The 23736-nt window shown below is 40.5% G+C and overlaps 1 protein-coding gene across 3 annotated transcripts in view; it reads left to right on the forward strand.

The window, feature by feature from the left end:
* The first annotated feature begins 11617 nt into the window (after positions 1 to 11617).
* Positions 11618 to 23736, forward strand: part of gpm6bb (glycoprotein M6Bb) — a 38960-nt gene continuing 26841 nt past the window's right edge. For 2 of the 3 annotated variants that reach the window (XM_032568221.1, XM_032568223.1), the window contains exon 1: positions 22657 to 22732. In XM_032568221.1, coding sequence (XP_032424112.1) covers positions 22672 to 22732 — 61 coding nt within the window. In that variant the 5' untranslated portion in view covers positions 22657 to 22671. Of the gene's footprint in view, positions 11879 to 22656; positions 22733 to 23736 lie in introns of those variants that run through there. The other variant, XM_032568222.1, reaches the window with a different exon arrangement.

Here is a 23736-nt window from a genome sequence, read left to right on the forward strand (position 1 = left end):
TGTCTTGCAGTGTTACAACCAAAACCCTCATCTGTTCTTGAGCGAACAACATGATCAGAGAGTCACTGATGGCATCCTGAGAGCTGCTTTGACAGCAAAACATCACTCCGCTGCAGCTTGCTGGAAGAGGACTGCAGAAAGTATAAGAACCCTAACCTAAAAACAAACCATCCCAAATAGAACAATTAAAATAATGCATATTTAACATCATGCCCATTACAGGGGTGTATGGCGTATGCATGCGAAAGAGACGGTAAAATTATACTGATGGATGTTTAGAAATGATAGGTTGCAACAAAAATAACAAAACCTAAAAAATTGTGTTTGTACTTAACACTTTATCTGAGAGCCTCTGACATGTCTGAGAAGTCTACATTTGTCACTGTGTTGCTGTATTGAGTGTAGATCGATAAGGGTGAGCCTCAGTGATGAACTCATTGCATTCAACTCTGTTGGGTCTGTTTTCTAATGAAACAGAACCTCCTGGGTGCTTGTCAGTAGGCTGCGCTCCTGTATTTTTAATATAGTGGAGCTGGGAATATGACCAACTCCTCCAAGCAAGCAGGACAACAGAAATAAAATGTGATATTGGACCTTTTTTTTTTAGAATGTGTTTTCTAAGTGGCCACATATACTACAAAACTGTAATCAGTGCAGCATTCAAAAGTGTCTGGTAAAATAATTAAAATTGCTAATGGCTTTTTGCTCCTACCAGGTCAGCAAATGGGAATCTACCACACTGTTATGAATGTGAGAGCCCAGCTCCCCACGATGCGAAGGAGCTGCAGGCTAGAATGCATAAACAGCGTCGTCAACCTAAATAACAAATAGTGTAAAAGCAAAACTCCACAATGTGTTAATAAAATTCACGGTGGTTTCTCTTTCCAAGCGAGACAACAAGAAGTGAGAGCCTGATGGCAATATCCAGTGCAAAACTAATGGGAATTACATCCTGCTTGCTGAAAGGGACATAATTCGTAACTGAATTGTGCATTTAATAGTCACTATTTTGCTGCCCCACAAAATTTTGGGGGGTTTTATGTAATACACCGACACAATGTATAGCACATAACAATGAAGGAAAAGATAATGACTTTCAATGTATTTTTACAATTAAAATCAGAAAACTGTGGCCTACATAAAGTCCCCAAACTTAACAGAACCACTTTTTTCACGCAAGTCTTTCCGAGAATATGTTTCTAGGATTCAGCTTTGTAAAATAGTTCAAGCTCTATCACAGAAAATATCTGCAAACATCAATATTTAAATCTTACAAGGTTTAAATCTAGAGGTTGACTGAACCATTCTAACACATGAATAAACCATTCCATTGTAGATTCGTGTGTTTTGGTTCCTTATGTTGTGGGTGAAAAACCATCAGTCTCAAGTCTTTTGCAACCTTTTACAGGTTTCTTCTAGGATTTCTCTTATTATTAATTATTATTTATTAAGCACCATCTGTCTCCCCCCTAAACTCTGGCTTTTACTGTGGGAACTGTGTGTTCAGGGTGATTTTAGTTTTTTTTTATATCCAGGATGTTGGTCTTGCTTGGCCACAGCACCATCTTCTCATGCCACACTTGTACAATAATAATAAAAAAAAAATAATAATTAATATCTTTTTTCTCCTTGCCACACAATCCTGTTCTTCTTTGTGTTGTTCTACCACATTAAACAAAATCACAAATAAAAGAAATCACCAATGTAAATTGCAAATAAATACCTGTATTTGTGAGCAGCAACAATTATACCCAAAGCTAGTGGGTGCAATTAGGTATACTGGTAAATGGATGATATGATTTATTATTTATAAAACCTGATTGGTGCTACAATTCACTTTGACTTCCTTGTCTTTAAATATAGCAAACGTTTCTTGTTATAACAGATATTTATGGTTGGCAGTTCAATACATTGATTTTGGCCAGCACACAGCTATACAGTTAGAATGTGGCTCTCGGAAACCAGGAAGAAATTAGATTCTGGCAGTTTCACTTCCAGAGGGAAAAATAATCTGCAGTGATAATGAAAGATAGAAAAGTAATGAATTATTTAGAAAATCTAATTGGTTTGCCAGCAGGTGGCTCTCCATAATAACCAACTAGTATTGTGTTATTTGAAACAAATCCTGCAAAAATGCTCACACTCCAAAAATTTACCCCACTATTTTACTCATATATATTCTGTTCTTGCACTTTGATCAAGCTTTTTATTTTAATAATGTTCTTCAAATATTATTATTATTTATATACATTGCAACAGAGCAGAATTGCTATCTTTCAGAAAACAAATTTAAGATCTGTCAGAAATTAATTTTTGTGGCGTTGGTTTTATGTTTGTGGGGGAAGTAGAGGGAAGGGATGCATCAGATTTTTCAGACTCTAGTGATATTTATTTAACAGTAGCTGGATAGGAAATAGTGAAGAGAGACAAGCGACAATCAGCAAATGGCCTGAGACTGGGAATTGACCCCAAGGCAACTGCTGTTGAGGGCGACATCCTCTGCATCCACCATTTCAGCTATTCAGCATTCCCATTTTGCGTTTATAGTAGATTCTTGAGTTGGTGTGGTATCTGCTATTTCATTTCTGAGTAAGAAATGCTTTGGTTTGTATTCTGTTATTCCACTGGTACATACAGTATATATCAACTCTTTAAGCTGGCAGCTACAGAGCTGCCCCAAAGCATCAGAATCTCTTCCTGTGGGATGAGGTCATCCTCTGAAATGTCTTGTCTGGGTCCTGTAGATCTGCCTGGGAATCATTAGGATGACCTTCAGGTCACCCTGCTTTGTTCTGGACTCTTGGTAAAGGGACATCCAGAGACCCCCTCCTCACTAGATGTTTCCTCTATTTGTACTTTTTTAGTGGATTTCAGTTTCTAATAAATTTACTTTTTTACATTGATGCTGCTTGTTGTCTTTCTGCATTTGGGTCATCCTCATAACATAACATATATTTATTCACAGTTTTTTATTTTGTTTTCTCTATTTATTACTTCTACTGACTTCTGCCTGTTCTTTTTCTTCATATTTGATTTAGTTTTATTAGAGTGAAGTTGTTTTAATTTCTGATTTAAAAATTAGTGTTGATTTTGTTTCTTGATGCCAGAAATGTATTTAGTTTTTAATTAATCTTAATTGAATTTGTTTTTAGTCCAACAGTATCTGTAAGATTTTAGATTTATTTGTCTATTTAGTAGTTCCTATGTTTTGATAATATATAATTGGCTTCCTTTATTAAATTTATTAGATCTTTATTAAACTGTTTACCCAGTTTGTTTGATTGCATTTGCACTATGTAAATGCATACCCAGTCATCTAATTCACAAAGCTACTGAAAGCACATAGACTGCCGACTCTCTGCTAACACAATTTGCCCGAATTTGAATGTAGAGTTATGAATGCATTTAGGGGATAATCTTCCAATAGTTATTCAGATTCATGCAAATTACTTTCAATGGGGAAACAAATCTTTGCATGAAACACTAATGTAGGAGAAAAAGGTAAAATAAGACAATGAGCAACCTGCATGACTGGTGACTTCCCAAAAAGATAAAAGAAACATCAACAAAAGGTATAGTTTATTATTTCTGGCTGTGAAGAATTTATTGCTTCAACTTATTTCTGCCATCTTTTATTTTTAAGAATGAACAGTATTCTTTTTTTTTTAACAATGAATCACAAATTAGTTCAGTACATATTTATGTACACACTTTGTACTTTTTTTTTGTCTTTGAGTGAATCTCTTGCTGGTTTCCCAAAGCTAATTCCTCCCTGATAGAGTCATGAATAATTCCACCTACTTTAAATATCGCCTCACCACTAACCCTGTTGTGAGGCTTTATTTCTAATAATGTTACTTTTATGTCTTTTATTTATTTTTCTGGTAGGTCGTAGTTAGATTTTAAAGCTATAAAAATGGAGACCCAAAGCACATAGAGTTCAAACTGCTCACACTTGTTTTGCCTATGCGTTATCTTTAACCACCACTTGTGCTATTTACTTTGTAAATTGTTCACAATCCACAAAGTTTGTTGTTCAAACTTTGTGGATAAAAACCTGTTATCCATGAACTGATACTAAAAATGACAAAGCATTTAAAAGATCTGTATTGAATTTCAATTGTCAGTGTAATTTGTTGGCATAAAAACAATATGAGCAAATGTATCATACACCCTGAATACTTCTAGGATAACTAAAGTTGTTGAAAGTCTGATTCTTAATAATTATGGTTGCAGACACTTTTTCGGGCTTTCATTCCTGATTCAGATGATTCAAGAGTGTTGCTGCTTGGAGCTGAATCCACTTTGACTACACTCTGTGCCATTCTTTTAGGGTTAAAGTAATATCCTATTTTGGTAATAAGATTTATATAATAATGCATATGTCAAAACAATAGAAAATGTGTCTTTGACAGTCATGATACAGAATGAGTCAGTTACTAAACACAACATCTTAACAGTTTGAGTGCAATTTGTTTGTGAGCATATTTCAGTCACAATCCCAGAAAGCTATATGAATGGATAATAACTGCAACAAAATGACTTATCACTGTCAAAATTATCCAAGAATCCATGGTTAGAATCACTTTTCTGCTGATTTTCCAGTTACTACTAAAAAACACAAGCCTCAACATTATTTGTAGTTAAATATAGCTCAACAATTAAAATAGTGTAAAATAAGACATTAGATATAGGTAACACAACATATAAATACAAATGCCAATCCATTTACTTCTTTCAAAACACTTGAAATATTTTCTAATTCAAGTGTCTACTTCAATTTGGGGAATTGAGGAACCAGCGATTTGCAGAATTTTACCTCAAAGTCTTATAATAATAAAAAATATAAAATAATAATAATTGTTATTATTATTATTTTTTTGTTATTATTATTATTATTAAATGTATTTAGGACTGCAATAAAAGGTCTGGCAGGGAGTATTTTATTGTCCACTAGATGGCAGCATAACGTTATTGTCTAAGTCTGCTATCACAGCTACAAAAAAGTTGTTTTTCCGCACACACACACACCCACACGCCCACACACAACCTGAGAATCATCAATTTTTCAGAAGAACCAACTTTGCCAAACACAAACCTGTGTCCAGATATTCAGCTTGCATCTGTTAACATTAATTAATGTACAGTCCTCTCTGTGTTGGGCAACTTTAGAACTATTTTTCACCTGTATCTGGTCCATATTTTCATGGCAGTTCAATAGATGCCCCAAGCTACCCTTCTTTCCTTTGTGTTTTGTGTATAACTAACATTTTTTTATTTTTATTATGAGTTGCAGTGACCCAATTATCACCAGCAGCATTGTCACATTGCTGCGTTGCTTTCCAGTGTTAGAGTGAAGCTTAAATCATGCTACTCCAATGTGATTTTCATTCTGAAAATGAATGTGAAAATAATTTTCTCGTGCATCTCAAACCATGGTCATTTAATAGTAAGCACTGCAGGGGAAAAAAATAGTCTAGAGTTACCTTTACACCCTGTTCCTGGCATCAGCCCAGACCTTTAAGGTTTAAGAAATTGTATTAGCTCATCTCAGTCATTGCTTACATGCTCATCACCCCCCTCAAGCTGCTGGAGTTGGCCACCACAATTCTTCCACTGAAGGGATGCAATGCATTTGCAGAGCAACAAACAGATGTTGACCATACACATCTTCTACAACAAATGAAATTTGACTCTCACTAATCTTTTACTCAAAGACTATCAAAGTTCACAAAAACAATTTGACAAAATGCAAGTTTGATAAGCATGAAGCAGAGCTTGTATTTTACATACAGAGAAGCTGAACAGTTAAACATATTTTAAAAGGCTTTCTAAACAGACGTGTACAACATATTTCTTCCCTTTCTCCCCTTAGATGGCGGTGGAACAATGTTTTCAACCTTTTTACTAAAATGGAAAACCAGATGTTGATTCCCCACAGTAATCCACATGAGGTCAAAGCTGGTTTCCTAACTTTTCTTTCCCTCATTTTCAACTGCGTTGTTTACTTGTACCCATACCTGCAGTGTCCTAGCATGTAGTTGACGCATGCTTTTTCATAAGGAACAATTTCTCTGCAGACATTAATATTCATGGTTATAAAAGTGCCCAGCTGTGCACTTGAACACATATAAACCAATTTGCTTTTACAGTGCAGAAAGCTGACAGGAATTTTATTACAGAGAAAATGATCTGGGAAGGTTATTTAAAGGATTAAGGTAATTCACTTTCTCTGACATAAGTAAAGACAGAAAAAGAAAAAGAGCAGCCTTAGATTAGTCAGATAAAGATTCTGGCTGTGAGTTTAAGATCTTTGTTTAGGAGGTGAACCATCTGCTCAGTAGCAAGTCTTTTGCAGCCTCTAACAATATTTCTAAGGGGGCCGCCCTGAGATGTGGATCATTGAAGCTCCTCCATAGTGGCATATACTGTTGATATATTGTTATATACAGTATATATATTTGCAGATCGTTGGGGTTACCATGAGGCTCTGGGATGCTTCTCCAATTAAAGCTCTTCTTCTCCTGGATGTAAGTTTAGTCTGAAGATCATGTTTGCAGTTGAGTCTTGCTCTTTCCATTTGCAGGATATATTGAACAGTTCTCCATTAATGGCTGGGGAACAACTTGGAACGTTGTTTAAGAGGCTAATCTTGCTTTAAAAGCCTCCAAAACTTTATATTTTTAGCACGTTCTGAGTTTCTTGGTTTTCATATTTGTTTTGTGCAAACCTCTGAAGGCTTTACATTTCACAATTGTGTGCTACTTTGTGCTGATCTATCGCATAAAATCCCAAGAAAACAAGTAAAAGTTGATGGTTGTAACATGACAAAATGTAAAAAGTTCAAGGTATGCAAAGGCATTAACAAAACTATGTGTTTAGCCACATCCATCCCCATAAATTTAATGGTTTCTTCTTCCATTGAGCTTTCCTTTAGCTGACATTAACAAAATGTGCATGAACTCATTTTCTAAGTGTCCAAAAACTTCTGCTGACCTTTGTAGAGTGTACCCCACCCTATTAGAGATTGGAGTGCATCCAGCCTCTGAAGACTCTGAAGTGGATTATTTTAGTTTTGAAAAATAATAAAGGCATATCTTTAAGTCTTAAGATATTGTCAGAGCATAAAATGCTTTTACATCTCTATATCAGTGACGACTCAGACAAACTCAAACTAAAACTTCTGTTGCATTCATTACTGATAAAATCGACCATGTTATACTCTGTTTGTACAAATAATTGCCCGCAGAAGAAACCACAAAACATTTGAGCTGGAAAACATTCAGTTTGGCAACAACGACCTTTTAAGCTCTTTTCTGCTCACATCCAGAAAACTAACTTTGCAACTAACAGGTAAGGGGAGCTTTTTTTATTCAGGTTGCATTTTGTTTTCTAATCACCAGACAAAAGCTTTAGAACTGATTACATTTAATCTTTACCATATTTGTCCACCAGGGTCATATAAATTCCCAGTTGGAACACAGGGGAACTCTTAAAATAACTTGATGGAAGTATTACAATTTGCCTCTTGTTTATATTTATATCATCTGAGACTATTATTTTCTTTTTAAAACTTTGGGGATTTTAAAATTTGGTTGTTCTACGTGATGAAGTAACATATTAAAGATCGTCTGCAGGCCAGACTTGTCCAACTCATTTTTGTGGCATTTGATCTACTGCCAACTTTGCTCTCGACACACATCAAACTACCTCCCATTTTGAGCCCATTTTCAGTGTCTGCGATTTTCCCATTGCTTAGTAACCATAGTGGCTGTTATGTTTGGTGTAGGGCTTCAGCAGCTTTTCTTTATTTGCAATTAGGTGCCACAGGATTGCCTCAATTAGCTCCTAATGCTTGCCAGCAACCCTGTTTCACAGTGCTTACTCTTAATTAGGAACACAACATAAAGTACAGCCAGGAATATGCTCATAGAAAAGCTCTGTCTCCAATTATTGCTGGTAGGGTTTTTGCTATTATGTTTGTGACTTATTTGTTGCATTTGTCAATATGATATAATTGGACATTGCCCTTGCGACGATCAAGTGAAGCAATAAATACGTGAGCTGAAAACCCCAGAATATTCTTAAAAGGTTTTATGTTATTTTCCCTGTTACTCATTATTTCTCTCCATAGTGTTTTTTGTTTTCTGCCACATCTCTGACATTGCCTTGTCTGGTAACATGTCTCGGTTTAAAGAATTGTTCCTTGACTTTATATAGTCACAATAAAAGCAAAGTGTCCCAAACCAATTAACAATTTGAACAATTTGAATTTAATAACATATCCAGATACCAAATAGATGTTTAGGCACATCAAAAAATTCTAAGTATCTGTTTTGGTTTACTGAATTTGCCTTTACTGTAAAATTAGTTTCAAATATATCCATTCCAAATGTATGCCACCTTGTTGGTCCTTGAAACAACAGTAATAAAGATGAACCTCCTTAGAATCACAGAGAATCCTTAATGATTCTCTGTGATTCTTAATGACTTAATGACTAAAATACCACTTGTGTTGTTACGTGAATGACATGGCATGGGCCTAAAGCATAATGATAGATTAAAAGGCATTGTCTGATGTGCTTTGTTTTCACATAGTCCACTAATATACCTGCTGTCTGCCAGCTGCTGTATCAGTCAGTGCATTGCTGGAAGGTTCCCATGCAGATCCTCTATTCAGCAGCGCCCTCATAGACACACTGACCTGCTGCAGCTCCCAAACACAGACACAGATATTGACTGACATTTCTTTGCTTTACAGGGAACATACATTATTTGGTAGAAATCATAGGACTTTTGTTAAACACTAGCAATTTAGTACATTTCATGTGAAAGGAAATTTACTAATTTATGTGTGGATAAATTAGTGCAAGTTTCAATTTGGTCTATTTCAGTGACTAAATCTTTTTGCCACTTAGATATTTACAGTTAGAAAAAAAAGATAACATTTGAAAACCTTAACATCGACACTTGATGACGGGTAGAACAAATGAAACATGGTTTTAGAAAAATGTTCAAGTGTTAAAATCAAAATATAATACATATTAAATAACAGCACAATCATTTTAGCTCTAAAGTTGATTGGTAAAACTGCTTGCTTTTCAACCTCTTTTGAGTTTGTCATCTTGGGAAGATGCCATAGCTGTTTGACCATGAAACAAACCAGTGAGAACTGCCCACTTGGCCAGCATTGAAAAGACTGGATTGGACTGGGATGGGGCGGGGGGTACTCAGACCTCCTTGGGTACCGGATACCAGCGCACTGGATTGATGGTGATTGGTGTTGTTTCTTTGTAGGACCTCGCTTTAGTGAAAAGCCTGCCTTTCCTTCACAGTTCACAGAGGTAACATGAAGCATGAGAGAATTAAATAAAATTAAAAACAGAAAAATCAGGCATTTAAAGCAGCTTGTTGGGGGGGAAAGTGATTTTGGGATTCTCAGTCCCTTTTTAAATAAATCTGGCTTTTAAGTGGAGGTGTTGTTATGGGCCAGTTGGCCATTTTTTCTTTGTGACTGATCATATTAACTCAGAAAACATTTATAGGAATGGGAAATTATGATGTCAGTGTAAAATATAATTAAACAGCATTATTATTTCCATGACATAAATCCAATATAATCTATAAGCATGTCTTTACGATATTTGGTCATTTGATGCATCTTGTTTCATTTCATTATAGATGTGCTTTTTTTTTTTTTTTTTTCAATTTTGCATTCTTTGTTTTATTTATTGATTTCGTGGAGAATTTGAATTTACTCAGGCTGTTTTCCATTTCATTTTTGGCTTTTGTGAATGATAAAAAGCATCATTGTGCATCTGTTAAATGCTGTAATGTCTCATTTTGATTGTACTGAATGTTTCTAGAGCCGTCTTGGTCATTTTGCAACTCATTTGGGAGACTTTTCTTAACTCTTTATGTCTTTTCTATGTCTTTGTGGTCATTTGTTTCACTTTAAGGGAGTCATGTGTCTCATTGAAGTGCTTTGTGCATTTTTCTGACTATTGTGTGTTACGTTTTAGCTGATTTACAGTACATCTCTTTGTAGCCATTTTGTGTCATTGTGGTCACTCTATGTTTCTTATTTATCTCTCTTTGGAGACTGAGTTGGTTTATTTTTCCTGCCTTTGTCTGGCCTAAAGCAAAATTTTCCAGGATAAAAGCAGGAACCTGCAGACAAAGAGCCGTGGAGGCAGTGGGGCCTGAAATCAGTCTGAATAAGTTTAAATCCAGATGTGGAAAATGAAGCTAACACGTGCAACAGAAACCTTTTTAAAGTTTAAGACATTGTACAACATGTGCTCCTTCATTAAAAAAAGAAAAATTAATCAAAAAACAAACAACTGTGCAACTTAAATTTTAAGATAACCCCTGAGTGTCACAGACTTGGGTCAGAGTTCTTACAAAATCTGCAGCTTGTGGGGGTTTCTTTTCCTGCAGTAGTAGTTGTTTCAACAATATCCAGTTCTTTGTTATTTTAGATCCTTTGCCTTGGGGTTTTATATGACCCAACATAGACGACTCCATAATTGTGAAGTGGAAAGAAAATGATACATGTTTTTCAATTTTTAATGAATAAAAACAGAAAGCAGCGGCAAACATTTGTATCCTGCCCCCTTTTCTCTGAAATCCAGTGTAACCAGCTGCCATCAGAAATGATCAGATAAATAAAATGTACTTTGTGTAATTTCGATGTTTCTGATTAATAAACAGATAAATTCGGTATAAATCCAGCAGTTCTGTGAAGGCTTCAGAAGTTTATTAATGAAAACTAGGGAGCACACAGCATCACAAAGACCAAGTAACGTATTAGACAGGCCAGGGCTGAGGAAGATGCAGAAATGGGCAGTTCGTGAAGACTGGGAAGATGTTTTTTGTCTACGTACGTCTGTTTGAGCAAAAACCAACACTCCACATCAGCCTGAACATACCATTCCCACTGTGAAACATGGCGGTGGCAGCATTATGCTTTGGGAGATGCTTTTTCTAAAAAGGAACGGGAACGTTGGTGAAGCTGAAGCAACATAGCGGACAATCCTGGAAGAAAACCTAAATCCAATTAATGATTGGCAAGTCTTGCAAATTTATGTCTACAGAAACCATCCATCTTATCTAACGGAGCTTGTACAATTTTGCAAACGAGGATAGGTAATAAGTCCCATCTTTGGAGCTGCAATGCTGCTAAGGAAAAACTTCCGTAAAAGACTTGCAGCTGTAGCAGTTGGAAAATTTGATTTTGCAAATCTTTCAAATTTACAATTTGGCGTAAATCTGGCGACCTGTCCAGGGTGTACCCCGCCTCTCGCCCGGAATGTTATCTGGAGATAGGCACCAACACCTCTCCCGAACCCTCCAGGGACAAGGGTGTTAGAAAATGGATGGATGCAATCAGTTCAGTAATTTGGTTCACAATTACACTCTTGGAGTTGATCGATATCATTACATCTCAACTGGTTGTGACACTGCAGCATGTGAGAAAAGTTCAAAATGTATAGATACACTGTAGCACAAACAAAATAAACTTTGCTTAAGCAGCAGATCCCATCATGGCAAAAAGAATAAAATCTATGTATTTGCTCAGCCTGGTGTGAGATAACTAAGGAATGTCAGACTGGACTTTGCGCACATGACAGCATAACAAATGATGGTCCAAACTTATGGGTGAGGAGGGGCCAAGCTGTGACTCCCATCAGTAATCCCCTCAGTGTTGACGTCAGCCACGCTGCCTCCTCCACGGGGACGCGGTGGGTGAGTGTTGGAGCAGAGCAGGCTGCGGTCAGTGTGGATCCCAGGACGCGACGACACTGTAGCTGGAGCTCAACTTCTCAGCTCATCGCTTTTCGCTTCGTGGCCGTTCGGAAACTTTTGACAACAATGGGTAAGTTCAAGAAAGTCAAAACGAAGACGTCATGTAAAGTTGTGAACCTGGAAGTCTGTGAAGATTTTGGTTTTGTTAGGGCTCACAGCGTGGGTTAAAACACGCAGCTCCTCAAACTTTTCGTGGGGGCGCGCCGATTGTTTTTGACAGGAGCGAGGATTCTGTTGTGAAGCAGAACCGGGCTGTTTATCTGACCCGCTTTCGTGAGGATCGGCATTAGAGCAACCTAGATGTTGAGGAAAGCGATTAGGGAGATTATGGAGATTCCTCCAGTCAACTCTGAGCGAATGCGTGGAGGTGTTAACTTCAGGTCAGCGAACTGTCTTCACTGTTCCCTGCAGACAGACGGACACAAAGACAATTCATTCGCTGAAAACCTATTTTCAATTTGGCAACGCCCTTTTTCATCAGCATCTATTGATCATTAGTGCAGAACTGATTGACTTTAGTCAGGGGCGTTGCTAGACATGAAACCAATGGGGCCTGAGATTATTTTGCCCAAATGCCCGAATTTATATGTGAAAGTGAAATGCTCAAATTTCATGTTCAGTTTAATTTCATGCATTGCATTGCAGCCTACTTCTATTTATTTTGGCTCTGGTTCCTGTTCACGGGGAGTTGATAGGGGCGGTCTTCAGCATGGGCTGACGTGGGCCAATAAAAATATCTGTGTTTCATATATTTTAAGGAACTAATATTCTTCCAGACGGAATTTTCTAGATTTTCAAAGATTTTTTTTTTCCTTTTACTGTGAAGGTTTTTATTTTTATTTAAATAACACATATGCAACTTTTTGAAAATTATGCCATCGTCCCACATCTAAGCTGACCGTTCACACCAAGTATTTTAGACACAACAGCAAGCATGAGTCCTACACCTCTTTCTCCAGCTTTTTGACTGTGTTGCTTTGAAACGTACAGTTCTAGTATAATTAAATTAACATTTTAGGTAATTTATTTGTGTGTGGTAAAACATTTTTAGGGATGGAAGATTAAATCAGTTCAGTCATAAAATATGAGAGAGAGTAGGACTCTATCAAAGTGGCTACAAATGATCACATGGCCATTATGTCTTATTTTTGTCAGTGAAAAACTTACATGTATGAAACAACCAAAACTGCAAAAGCATGAAATCATGTTACAATTTCAGTTGAAATTGACATTTTGATTTTTTAAAGTTGGTTATCCCCCCATAAAACTGCAAAAACACTGCTGGGCACAATTTTCTTTTGTCTCTTATTCTTTTATCTTTTCCTTCCAAACATTTTCACTTTCTTGCAACATTTAAAGGCAAAACTTTGGGCAGTTTTTTTTGTTTAACAGTGCTAAAGTTTTTTCTTAAATTTGGTTAAGATGAGTTAGGGCGTGGCATTGCAATAATTTTAATGAAAATAAAAAGTTAGTATAATGTTTTCCCAACAAAAACTTTAATACCTATACCTTGGGAGATTCTTATTGGAAACATCTTGAAGCCTGCGTGCTTTGAAAGCTCATAAACTGCAGTCTGGAGTTAGAAAAGAGACGGTCCCATCTTTAAATGAGTTCCAAGTGTGGACCATCTGTGCTCCAAACCTGAGGTGTGGCAGATTAATGTTTGGAAACTTCTCACTCATGTCGAAACTGTGGTAAACTGAGACACAGCACATACAGGATAGAACAAATCGATTTAATAACTGTATCATTTCGAGTGGTTGAGCTGGGTTCGGTAATCTTTTAATAGCTGATGTTGTTCGACACGCTGGAGCTGAGGCTGTAGGGAAGAACGCTGTGAGAAAGTGTATCAATGCTCATTAATTCACTCTGAAGCTCTCACAGAAGCGCCTTTGTGCTCCTAATTTGGAGCCGCTCCTTTGTGCGACTTCAGTGGCTCTTAATGTAGAGAGAAGTTCACTGAACTGCAAGTTTCATAGCGGATGCCCTGTGAACCAATTCCCCACAGACCCTCATTCTCCATCTCAGTGAGGATATTACTTTGCATAGCAATCAACCTTTGTGCATTGTCTGCTTTATATTCAAATTTTCTCAAAGGGTTTTTATGATAAAGCAGTGTAGTCTGTTGTGAATGTGAAAACTCGTTTGGTGCTGTAAAAACAAAAAAACCTTCTGGTAATCTTAGTTCTCTGTTTCATGAGAAATAGAAAATTGATTAACTGTGAGCATGATAAGAGTCCAGCCCAGAATAAACAGGATGTCACAAAGCTGATTGTGCTTGGGGCTGAACTTAAATAACTTGCATCTGATTTGATTTTTGAAATGGCATTCACCTCTCAGAGGAGAGTTTTAGGCCCTGAGTGTCTTCTCTATCCTTTCTTTGGATGATTTAATCATGCACTACTTTGATTGAAGGTTGCGAGAAGATAACCTGTCTCCAATCTGCTGTATTCAACCCAGAGAAAGCCTTCAGTGTTCAGTTCTGTGGTCCCAACTGGGAGCATTTTGAGAACACCATGTTGCTTTGAGGTTTCTAATTATTAAAATACCCCTGCATTTAGTTTTAACTATCTTCCCTTCAACACTGACTTGGAGCCAAACAAAAACTCCCCAATCCATCTTCCTGCCACTACCGTGTTTTGCCTTTGGGGTGGCCATGCAGAGTTTTACAAGTAGAACAAAGGATTTAATATAGGTCAGTAATAGAGGAGTTATTTTACAATTGGGAGATTTTAGGTTTGATTCCAGTTCCTCCTGTCACATGTCACTGTGCCACTGGGCAAGGCACTTAACCCCAAGATACTTACAATCTGCATATGAGTTTATGAATGTGTGTGAATTTGTGCAAATGGGTAAATGATTTTCCAGTATAAAACACTTTGAGGGGTCAGTATGACTTGAAAGGTGCTTTATTAAGACAGTCCATGAATGCCACTCATCCTTGTAAGCCATATATACTTGAGTGCAAAACTAAAAATTTTTCTGTTGACAGATGTTCTTACCTTAGATTTTGATCTCCGCAGCTCCTCCAGAATAGCCATGGGCACATTTGAAGAACATTGTTTCTGTAGTGTTTCTAATTGTTAAGAATCCAAACTGATGTCTCTTTAGTGTGTAATAACTCAGATTTTGAGAAGCAGTTTTTCATTACTCCAGATGTCAATCAAAAAACAAACATTTCAGCAGTTTCTCTTTATCTTTATACGGTTACCACTGATTGCAACAAACCAGGAAAAACAGAACTTTTCTGTCCTGAGACCTGGCCATAATTAAAACATGGTGGTGGATGGGAAGCAGAAAACTGGGAGTCCGATTTAATTGTGGGCAATTTACATAATGCCAGCATGTTAACAGCCATTATACTTTGTTTAAGAAATATGGGCTGATATGGTTGCTGAATGCTCTGCACAACTTGATCAAAATTTAATATTTCAATTTAACACACAGACTCAACTTGAATAAGGTGAGAAATTTGCTTTGCTGGTGTGGGTAGGATTTCAATAACCCAAGTAGATACTACTATAAGTCAAAGTAAACTTACTACCAGTCTGGGCAGAATCACTATGGGTGTGGTGAAATGCCATGCTGCTAAGTGGCGGTGAACACATTTTCTAGCTCCTGTCTAAAGTAAGGGGATATTTTAATTTTATGTTTTGTCAGTCAAATAGAGTAAATTATGGTGATTTTGTCTTCTCTACAAAATAACTTGTTTTTGTTTTTTAGTGGAAACATATGAAACATCTTGCATGGTATTTTCGTCGTGTAGTTAGACAAATAATTCAGTAATTCAAAATTTAAGCCTACTCAGTTTTTTCGTAGCTTAGCTGCTGAAACCGTTTTTGATGTTTTTTCCACGTCGTCAAGTGGAGAGATAGTGCTTACAATCTGGCATCCAGCTGTCACTCAAACAGAAAGGTAGTTTGAGTTATTTCTTACAAGTAGCTGTTTGACCTAATCAAGTACGATATATGCTGTGATCGCAATTGTGCTCATGTACCGGTTGAACTCCAATGAGAAGCTGAATACAGCAGCTGATTTCAGACCTTTTCTAGTTCATGAATATCCCAAAATATATTTCCTCTCTCCAGTTTCACCAGATCCCTCTGATCAATTTTCACTCTGTCTGCCTCTTTCATTGTGTCCCAGGGCAAGACACTTCACCTGCCCCAGGGCAGGAGTGGCTACGATCCAGTAGCTTTCCACCATCAGCATGTAAATGTGTGAATGACTGAATATTGTGTGGCGTGCTTTAGGGTTCTCTGAACTTGATAAAGCATTGTATTGTTATAGGCCATAAGTTATATGTGACTTGTTATACCTCTGTGGATGCATGAGACTGGGTCTTGGGATTTCATCTGTAGTTTGCATATTTTTGGAATCTCCTTGTACTCCATCCCATCCATCCATCCATCTTCTTCCGCTTATCCGAGGTCGGGTCGCGGGGGTAGCAGCTTCAGAAGGGAGGCCCAGACTTCCCTCTCCCCAGCCACTTCTTCTAGCTCCTCCGGGGGAATCCCGAGGCGTTCCCAGGCCAGCCGAGAGACATAGTCCCTCCAGCGTGTCCTGGGTCTTCCCCGGGGCCTCCTCCCGGTGGGACGTGCCCGGAACACCTCACCAGGGAGGCGTCTAGGAGGCATCCTGACCAGATGCCCGAGCCACCTCAACTGGCTCCTCTCGATGTGAAGGAGCAGCGGCTCTACTCTGAGTCCCTCCCGGATGACTGAGCTTCTCACCCTATCTCTAAGGGAGAGCCCAGCCACCCTACGGAGAAAACCCATTTCGGCCGCTTGTATCCGCGATCTCGTTCTTTCGGTCATGACCCAAAGCTCATGACCATAGATGAGGGTGGGAACGTAGATCGACCGGTAAATCGAGAGCTTCGCTTTTTGGCTCAGCTCTCTCTTCACCACGACGGACCGGTACAGCGCCCGCTTGACAGCAGACGCTGCGCCAATCCGCCTGTCGATCTCCCGCTCCCTTCTTCCCCCATTCGTGAACAAGATCCCGAGATACTTAAACTCCTCCACTTGGGGCAGGACACCCCCCCTGACCCGGAGAAGGCACTCTACCCTTTTCCGGCTCAAGACCATGGCCTCGGATTTGGAGGCACTGATCCTCATCCCGGCCGCGTCACACTCGGCTGCGAACCGCTCCAGCGAGAGCTGCAGATCACGATCTGATGAAGCCAAAAGGACCACATCGTCTGCAAAAAGCAGAGATGAGATCCTAAGGCCACCAAATCGGATCCCCTCAACACCTTGGCTGCGCCTAGAAATTCTGTCCATGAAAGTGATGAACAGAATCGGTGACAAAGGGCAGCCCTGGCGGAGTCCAACTCTCACCGGAAACGAGCCCGACTTACTGCCGGCAATGCGGACCAGACTCTGACACCGGTCATACAGGGACCTGACAGCCCGTATCAAAGGGCCCGGTACCCCATACTCCCGGAGAACCCCCCACAGGGCTCCCCGAGGGACACGGTCGAACGCCTTCTCCAGGTCCACAAAACACATGTAGACTGGTTGGGCGAACTCCCATGCACCCTCCAGGACCCTGCCGAGGGTGTAGAGCTGGTCCAGCGTTCCACGACCAGGACGAAAACCACACTGCTCTTCCTGAATCCGAGGTTCGACTATCCGACGGACCCTCCTCTCCAGGACCCCTGAATAGACCTTGCCAGGGAGGCTTAAGAGTGTGACCCCTCTATAATTGGAGCACACCCTCCGGTCCCCCTTTTTGAACAGGGGGACCACCACCCCAGTCTGCCAATCCAGGGGAACTGCCCCCGATGTCCATGCGACATTGCAGAGTCGCGTCAACCAACACAACCCTACAACATCCAGAGCCTTAAGAAACTCCGGGCGGATCTCATCCACCCCCGGGGCCCTGCCACCGAGGAGCTTTTTAACCACCTCGGCGACCTCGTCCCCAGAGATTGGAGAGCCTAACCCAGAGTCCCCAGGCTCCGCTTCCTCAGTGGAAGGCATGTTGGTGGGATTGAGGAGGTCTTCGAAGTACTCTGCCCACCGGCCCACAACGTCCCGAGTAGAGGTCAGCAGCACACCATCCCCACTATAAACAGTGTTGGTGCTGCACCGCTTCCCCCCCCTGAGACGCCGGATGGTGGACCAGAATCGCCTCGAAGCCGTACGGAAGTCTTTCTCCATGGCCTCTCCAAACTCCTCCCACGCCCGGGTTTTTGCCTCAGCAACCGCCCGAGCCGCATGCCGCTTCGCCCGCCGGTACCCATCAGCTGCTTCCGGAGTCCCACAGGCCAAAAAGGCCCGATAGGACTCCTTCTTCAGCCTGACGGCATCCCTCACCGAAGGTGTCCACCAGCGGGTTCGAGGGTTGCCGCCGCGACAGGCACCGACAACCTTGCGGCCACAGCTCCGATCGGCCGCCTCGACAATGGAGGCACGGAACACGGTCCACTCAGACTCCATGTCCCCCACCTCCCCCGGGACGTGTTCGAAGTTTTGCCGGAGATGGGAGTTAAAGCTCCGTCTCACAGGGGATTCCGCCAGACGTTCCCAGCAGACCCTCACAACACGTTTGGGCCTGCCAGGTCTGACCGGCTTTCGCCCCCACCACCGGAGCCAACTCACCACCAGGTAGTGGTCAGTGGACAGCTCCGCACCTCTCTTCACCCGAGTGTCCAAGACATACGGCCGCAGATCCGATGAAACGATGACAAAGTCGATCATCGAACTGCGGCCTAGGGTGTCCTGGTGCCAAGTGCACATATGGACACCCTTATGCTTGAACATGGTGTTCGTTATGGACAATCCATGGCGAGCACAGAAGTCCAGCAACAGAACACCGCTCGAGTTCAGGTCGGGCGGGCCGTTCCTCCCAACCACGCCCCTCCAGGTCTCACTGTCATTGCCCACGTGAGCGTTGAAGTCCCCCAGCAGAACAAGGGAGTCCCCAGGAGGAGCACTCTCCAGTACCCCCTCTAAGGACTCCAAAAAGGGTGGGTAATCTGAACTGTCGTTCGGCCCGTAAGCACAAACGACAGTCAGAACCCGTCCCCCCACCCGTAGGCGGAGGGATGCTACCCTCTCGTTCACCGGGGTAAACCCCAACGTACAGGCGCCGAGATGGGGAGCAACAAGTATGCCCACTCCTGCCCGACGCCTCTCACCTTGGGCAACTCCAGAGTGGAAGTATGTCCAGCCCCTCTCAAGGAGACTGGTTCCAGAACCAGAGCCGTGCGTCGAGGTGAGACCGACTATTTCTAGCCGGAACCTCTCGACCTCACGCACTAGCTCCGGCTCCTTCCCCACCAGAGAGGTGACATTCCACGTCCCAAGAGCCAGTTTCTGCAACCGAGGATCGGACCGCCAGGGTCCCCTCCCTCTGCTGCCACCCATCCCACACTGCACCCGACCCCTTTGGCCCCTCCCACGGGTGGTGGGCCCATGGGAGGGGGGGCCCATGTTTCCTCTTCGGGCTGAGCCCGGCCGGGCTCCATGGGTAAAAGCCCGGCCACCAGACGCTCGCCATCGTGCCCCCCCTCCAGGCCTGGCTCCAGAGTGGGGCCCCGGTGACCCGCGTCCGGGCGAGGGAACACCAAGTCCAAAGTTTTCCTTCATCATTGGGGTCTTTGGGCTGCTCTTTGTCTGGTCCCTCACCTAGGACCTGTCTGCCTTGGGTGACCCTACCAGGGGCATGAAGCCCCAGACAGCATAGCTCCTAGGATCATTGGGACACTCAAACCCCTCCACCACGATAAGGTGGCAGCCCATGGAGGATCAAAAGTACTTGTACTTTTGTACAAGTACTTGTACTGTATCTCCCAAAACAAACATCTGTTTTGTTCTCTTGCTCGCTGAAGGACTTGCGGTCCTCTTTATCTGGCCTGCGTCTTTAGTACCACCATTTTGAATAGCAGTTTTGTGGGATGGGACGTTAAAATTTGACACTTGCATTTCGTGTGATCCTAAAATTATGGCCTGCGTGCAACTGGTTGCAGCAAGACCTTGAGGCCCTCATGGACTGGCTACAGATGAAGACATTGACGTCACGCATGACTCGTGGTTTAGCAGACAGTGAAACCAAGAACTGATTTTGACTTGAGGTTAATTTTTGCATCATAAATTATTTCCATGACTAACGTGACGCTTTCATTGCTAAATCGGGTCCTTTGATGGGCTGAATTAGTCACACTAGCTCAGGCTTTGTCTCTTGCTGTTTCTGATCTGTTGTTTGTCTTGGGCTCTTCTATATTGCACATGTTTTTGTTCATCTGTGCTGAGGGTATCTGGGACGTGTCACTGCAGTGAACTGTATGTGCTGTGACCTTGCATCCTGAGTCTGAGGGGAGGAAAGACCTGTGACCGGTAGTGCTGGGCAAGCCAGGCGCTTTGGCACAACAGCAAATTGTCAGTCTAGGGCAGAGCAAAAACAGAGAGTCAGATAAGCTCTTCCTACTTTAAGTTGACTCATGATTCTTCTGCTCAGAGGCAAATTGGAGGTCATAAGCACATGCTCCTCTTCTCAAAGCTCAGTAATAAACAGGCTTGGAGATTGAGTTGCTGTGGGGATGGTAAGTGGTTGTGGAGAGCAGTAGTAGCGTTGCTATTTAAATCAAAATCTTTTCAGGCCGTCTTTGAATTTCAAATTTGAAATATGTTCCAGTCTATCTGTTAACCTTTGAAGACCTAACATTTTTATGTCACCATCAATAATCTGCAAATTGCTCTCCGCTTTGCAGTCATTAATTACAGCGAATATTCTCCATAATGAGCTTGCCGCTGTCATAGTTATGTGATTTCTGGGCCTCTTTCCATTTGGCATCGCATGTGACTGAGCATCTTAGGTTATTGTACACCCGACGAGGCCCGTCTGAGGACTTTCTGCAGCCGTGCAGTTGCAAAAAGACACATTTTAGTTCTATCAAAAACTTTATTCACATTCATCTCCTCCTCTTCCTGCTGGTCCACTTTGTTTCCCTTGAAATCTCCCGTCTTCCTTCTTCTGGGTTTCTTTCATCTTCACTGAGCTCTCCAAGTCCTCCAGGTCTGCCAGATCAGTCATGTTAATTTGCTGAGCATATAAGTCCTCAGACAACAAAGCGAGCCATTGGGCTTTGTGACATGATAGAAATAGAGGTTTCTTGGTTGGATTCTTGCTTACGCATGGGCTTCCACCATCACTGAAAGGCTAATGAACACAGCGGATGGAAGGTGGTGTGTGAGTGATGTTTTGTTGCTTTTACTTTCAGAAACATCAGCAGACTTGATTTTTTTTTTTTTTTTTTTACATATTTCATTCTGGAGTGTGTCATTATTTTGAATTTAGCTCCCTCTAACCTCTTTTTTTAAAATTAAATTTGTAAAAACGTGTCCCCTGTTCAAATTACTCACTACTGTGTCTTGGTCTATGACATCAATTACAATAAAATATTATGTAATTTGCAGCTTTAATGTGAACAAATATTAAATAGTTCAGAGGATCCTAATACTTATCAAAGTGTCACAGTCACTATGCCATCTATATTTTTTAAAGGTTAGCACTGGAAATATCTTCTCTATGCAAAAAGAGCAAAGTTTTATGACAGGCACAGACAGCTGTAGCCTTGTATAGGATAAATTATTCAATTGACACAATCTGGTCATTATCTACAGATTTAAGAACAGATCTGATTATCAGAGTTCGGCTGACCAATACAGCTTCCTTTTCAGTTTGACATCCTGCTGGCATCACTTCATGTATTCAGAGCAAAATGGGGGTCCTTGTTAGTGGAGCAGCAGTTTCGATCACTGTTGTGTTCACAGTCAGATGATTGTTCCAGAAGGCCTGGTGGAAATAATGGGTCACGGTAAGCGAAGAGATGCTGCAGCTGATGAACGTTTATTCACTGCTCCAGCAGGCATTCAGCAGTGTTGCACTACTTTCTGCTCTCTGTGCTGCTTATGCTAGCCACATCTTGCTCAGAACTAAAATGAATAGATAAAAAGACTGTTTGTACTTATTTACTCATATTCTTTCGCTAATAAAATCAACTGTAATGTTTTTCTTTTTTTTCTACAATGTACAATTTTCTTTTACAAGCACTCTGATTACACTAAATGTCAAACTTATGGCAGCACCTACAAGTTTATGTTCACAATTTCTTTCATAAACTTTGGAATGGATTTGATGAATTTTAGGATGCATTTGCAGTATGACTGACTCTGCTTTCATTGATATGAACCATTTCACCCACAGATATGCAGACTGTAGCTGAATAAACGTTACAGAGGAACATAAGACCTGAGTTTTGGCTTTGGGGAGATTTGCAACAGTTACAACTTTGTTGCAAAATTAAAAAGAAAATCCCAGTTTGCATATTCATTTACGCAATGCTGTTGTTTGATACAGAGGAGCCTACTTTGAAGAAAACCAGAAAATTCATCTCTAAAAAGATTGAGGGTGACTTTTTATATAATCTTTTGATAAGTATATTAATGAAATTGATCATTTTTTGTACAAATTTGATGTTCTTTCCAAACTTTTGCTTTTGAGGTGTTCAGTGAAGCTGTTGCCAGTAGTTACTGTATTTCTGTGCGTAGATATGTGGTGTAAGAACATACTGCATAAACTATTGTTTTAACATTCAAGCCATTGTGACTTTGGTGTCACTTAAAGTAGCATTAGGGACTTCTGAGAAATCTGTGGACTTAATCTGAAAGTTTGAACTAGCACACCTCACAAGCCCCTCCCTCTTGCTCTGTTGGGTGACAATGAGACCTCCAAAGCTCCTCCCCTACTGCAGGACCTGCAAAGAACTGTAGAAATTGACAGTTCTCCTGTAATGTTACATTAATTCTCCGCCATTAGCACAGCTGCAGCAATCAGAAATCTTGAGCTTGAACTATGCCACGCGCTAAACGGGGGAAGATTGTGAGCATCACGTACACGACCGTGGCTGACAATGGTGAGACATTCCTCCTCCAGAGGAGTTTAATTTTTTATTTCACAAATTATCTGTCTCACTGATAATATATTGACATAGTGATAGGATATAGTGATAGTTTCAACAAATATGTAAAAAGAAGATATTTATATAAAAATTACCTGCTGCGGGTTTAATAATTATCTACATAGAAATCAGTACTAGTTTAGATTTAACACCATGTTGGTTCTATGAACATTTTCAAATGTTTCAAAAACAAATGTTAACATGTCTAAACCACAGAAAATATATAATAGAAAAGTAATGCTATGGGGAAAAAATATTTTTAGCAATATAGAAAAAAACGATCTTATTTAGTTTGTTTGATGTAATATTATGACACTTGATGTCAACTTTGGACCAACAGTGTCTCCAGTATGACCATCCAGTGAAAAGGTGATGGCTGTGGAAAGACAAGAGAAAAAAAAAAACACCAACTTTGACTTCTTGATTATCTTGACTCTCAGAACATTTTTTTTTTTCCTCAAAGAATTGTTTTCTGTTTCAGAGCAACATACTGACTGCCTATAATGATTTCACAAAACTCATTTTGTGAAATCATTACTAAGGTAATTTATTTAGGCAAACCAAATTATCCTTTTTTACAGTGACTGTACATTTTCCACTCCAATGGTGTTACTTGTGCGGCTTATTATAACTTGCTTTGGTTTTATTTCCCAGTAGGCTTAAAATGGCCTCCAACAAAAGTGGTGTCTTGCATGCTTTCATGCACACCATTAGCTGTCTCAACCAAGTAGAACATATGTAAATATTTCAGCAGCTCCAGATTGTTTTCTAATCAGTTTATTATTCTGAGTACCCTAACCACAAAGACCAATGAATGTCTTCATACTTCTTGTCAAGCCCCTTTTTTATTAAACTGTGGTTCTGAATACATCTGCGTTATTAAACAAGACAGCAAAGGCAATAGTTGAGCAACTTTAATTGACAAGTCTTATGTTTGCAGTTGAGTACATGCTCACTCT

This window comes from Xiphophorus hellerii, chromosome 7, assembly GCF_003331165.1.
Source record: "Xiphophorus hellerii strain 12219 chromosome 7, Xiphophorus_hellerii-4.1, whole genome shotgun sequence".
Lineage (NCBI taxonomy): Eukaryota > Metazoa > Chordata > Actinopteri > Cyprinodontiformes > Poeciliidae > Xiphophorus > Xiphophorus hellerii.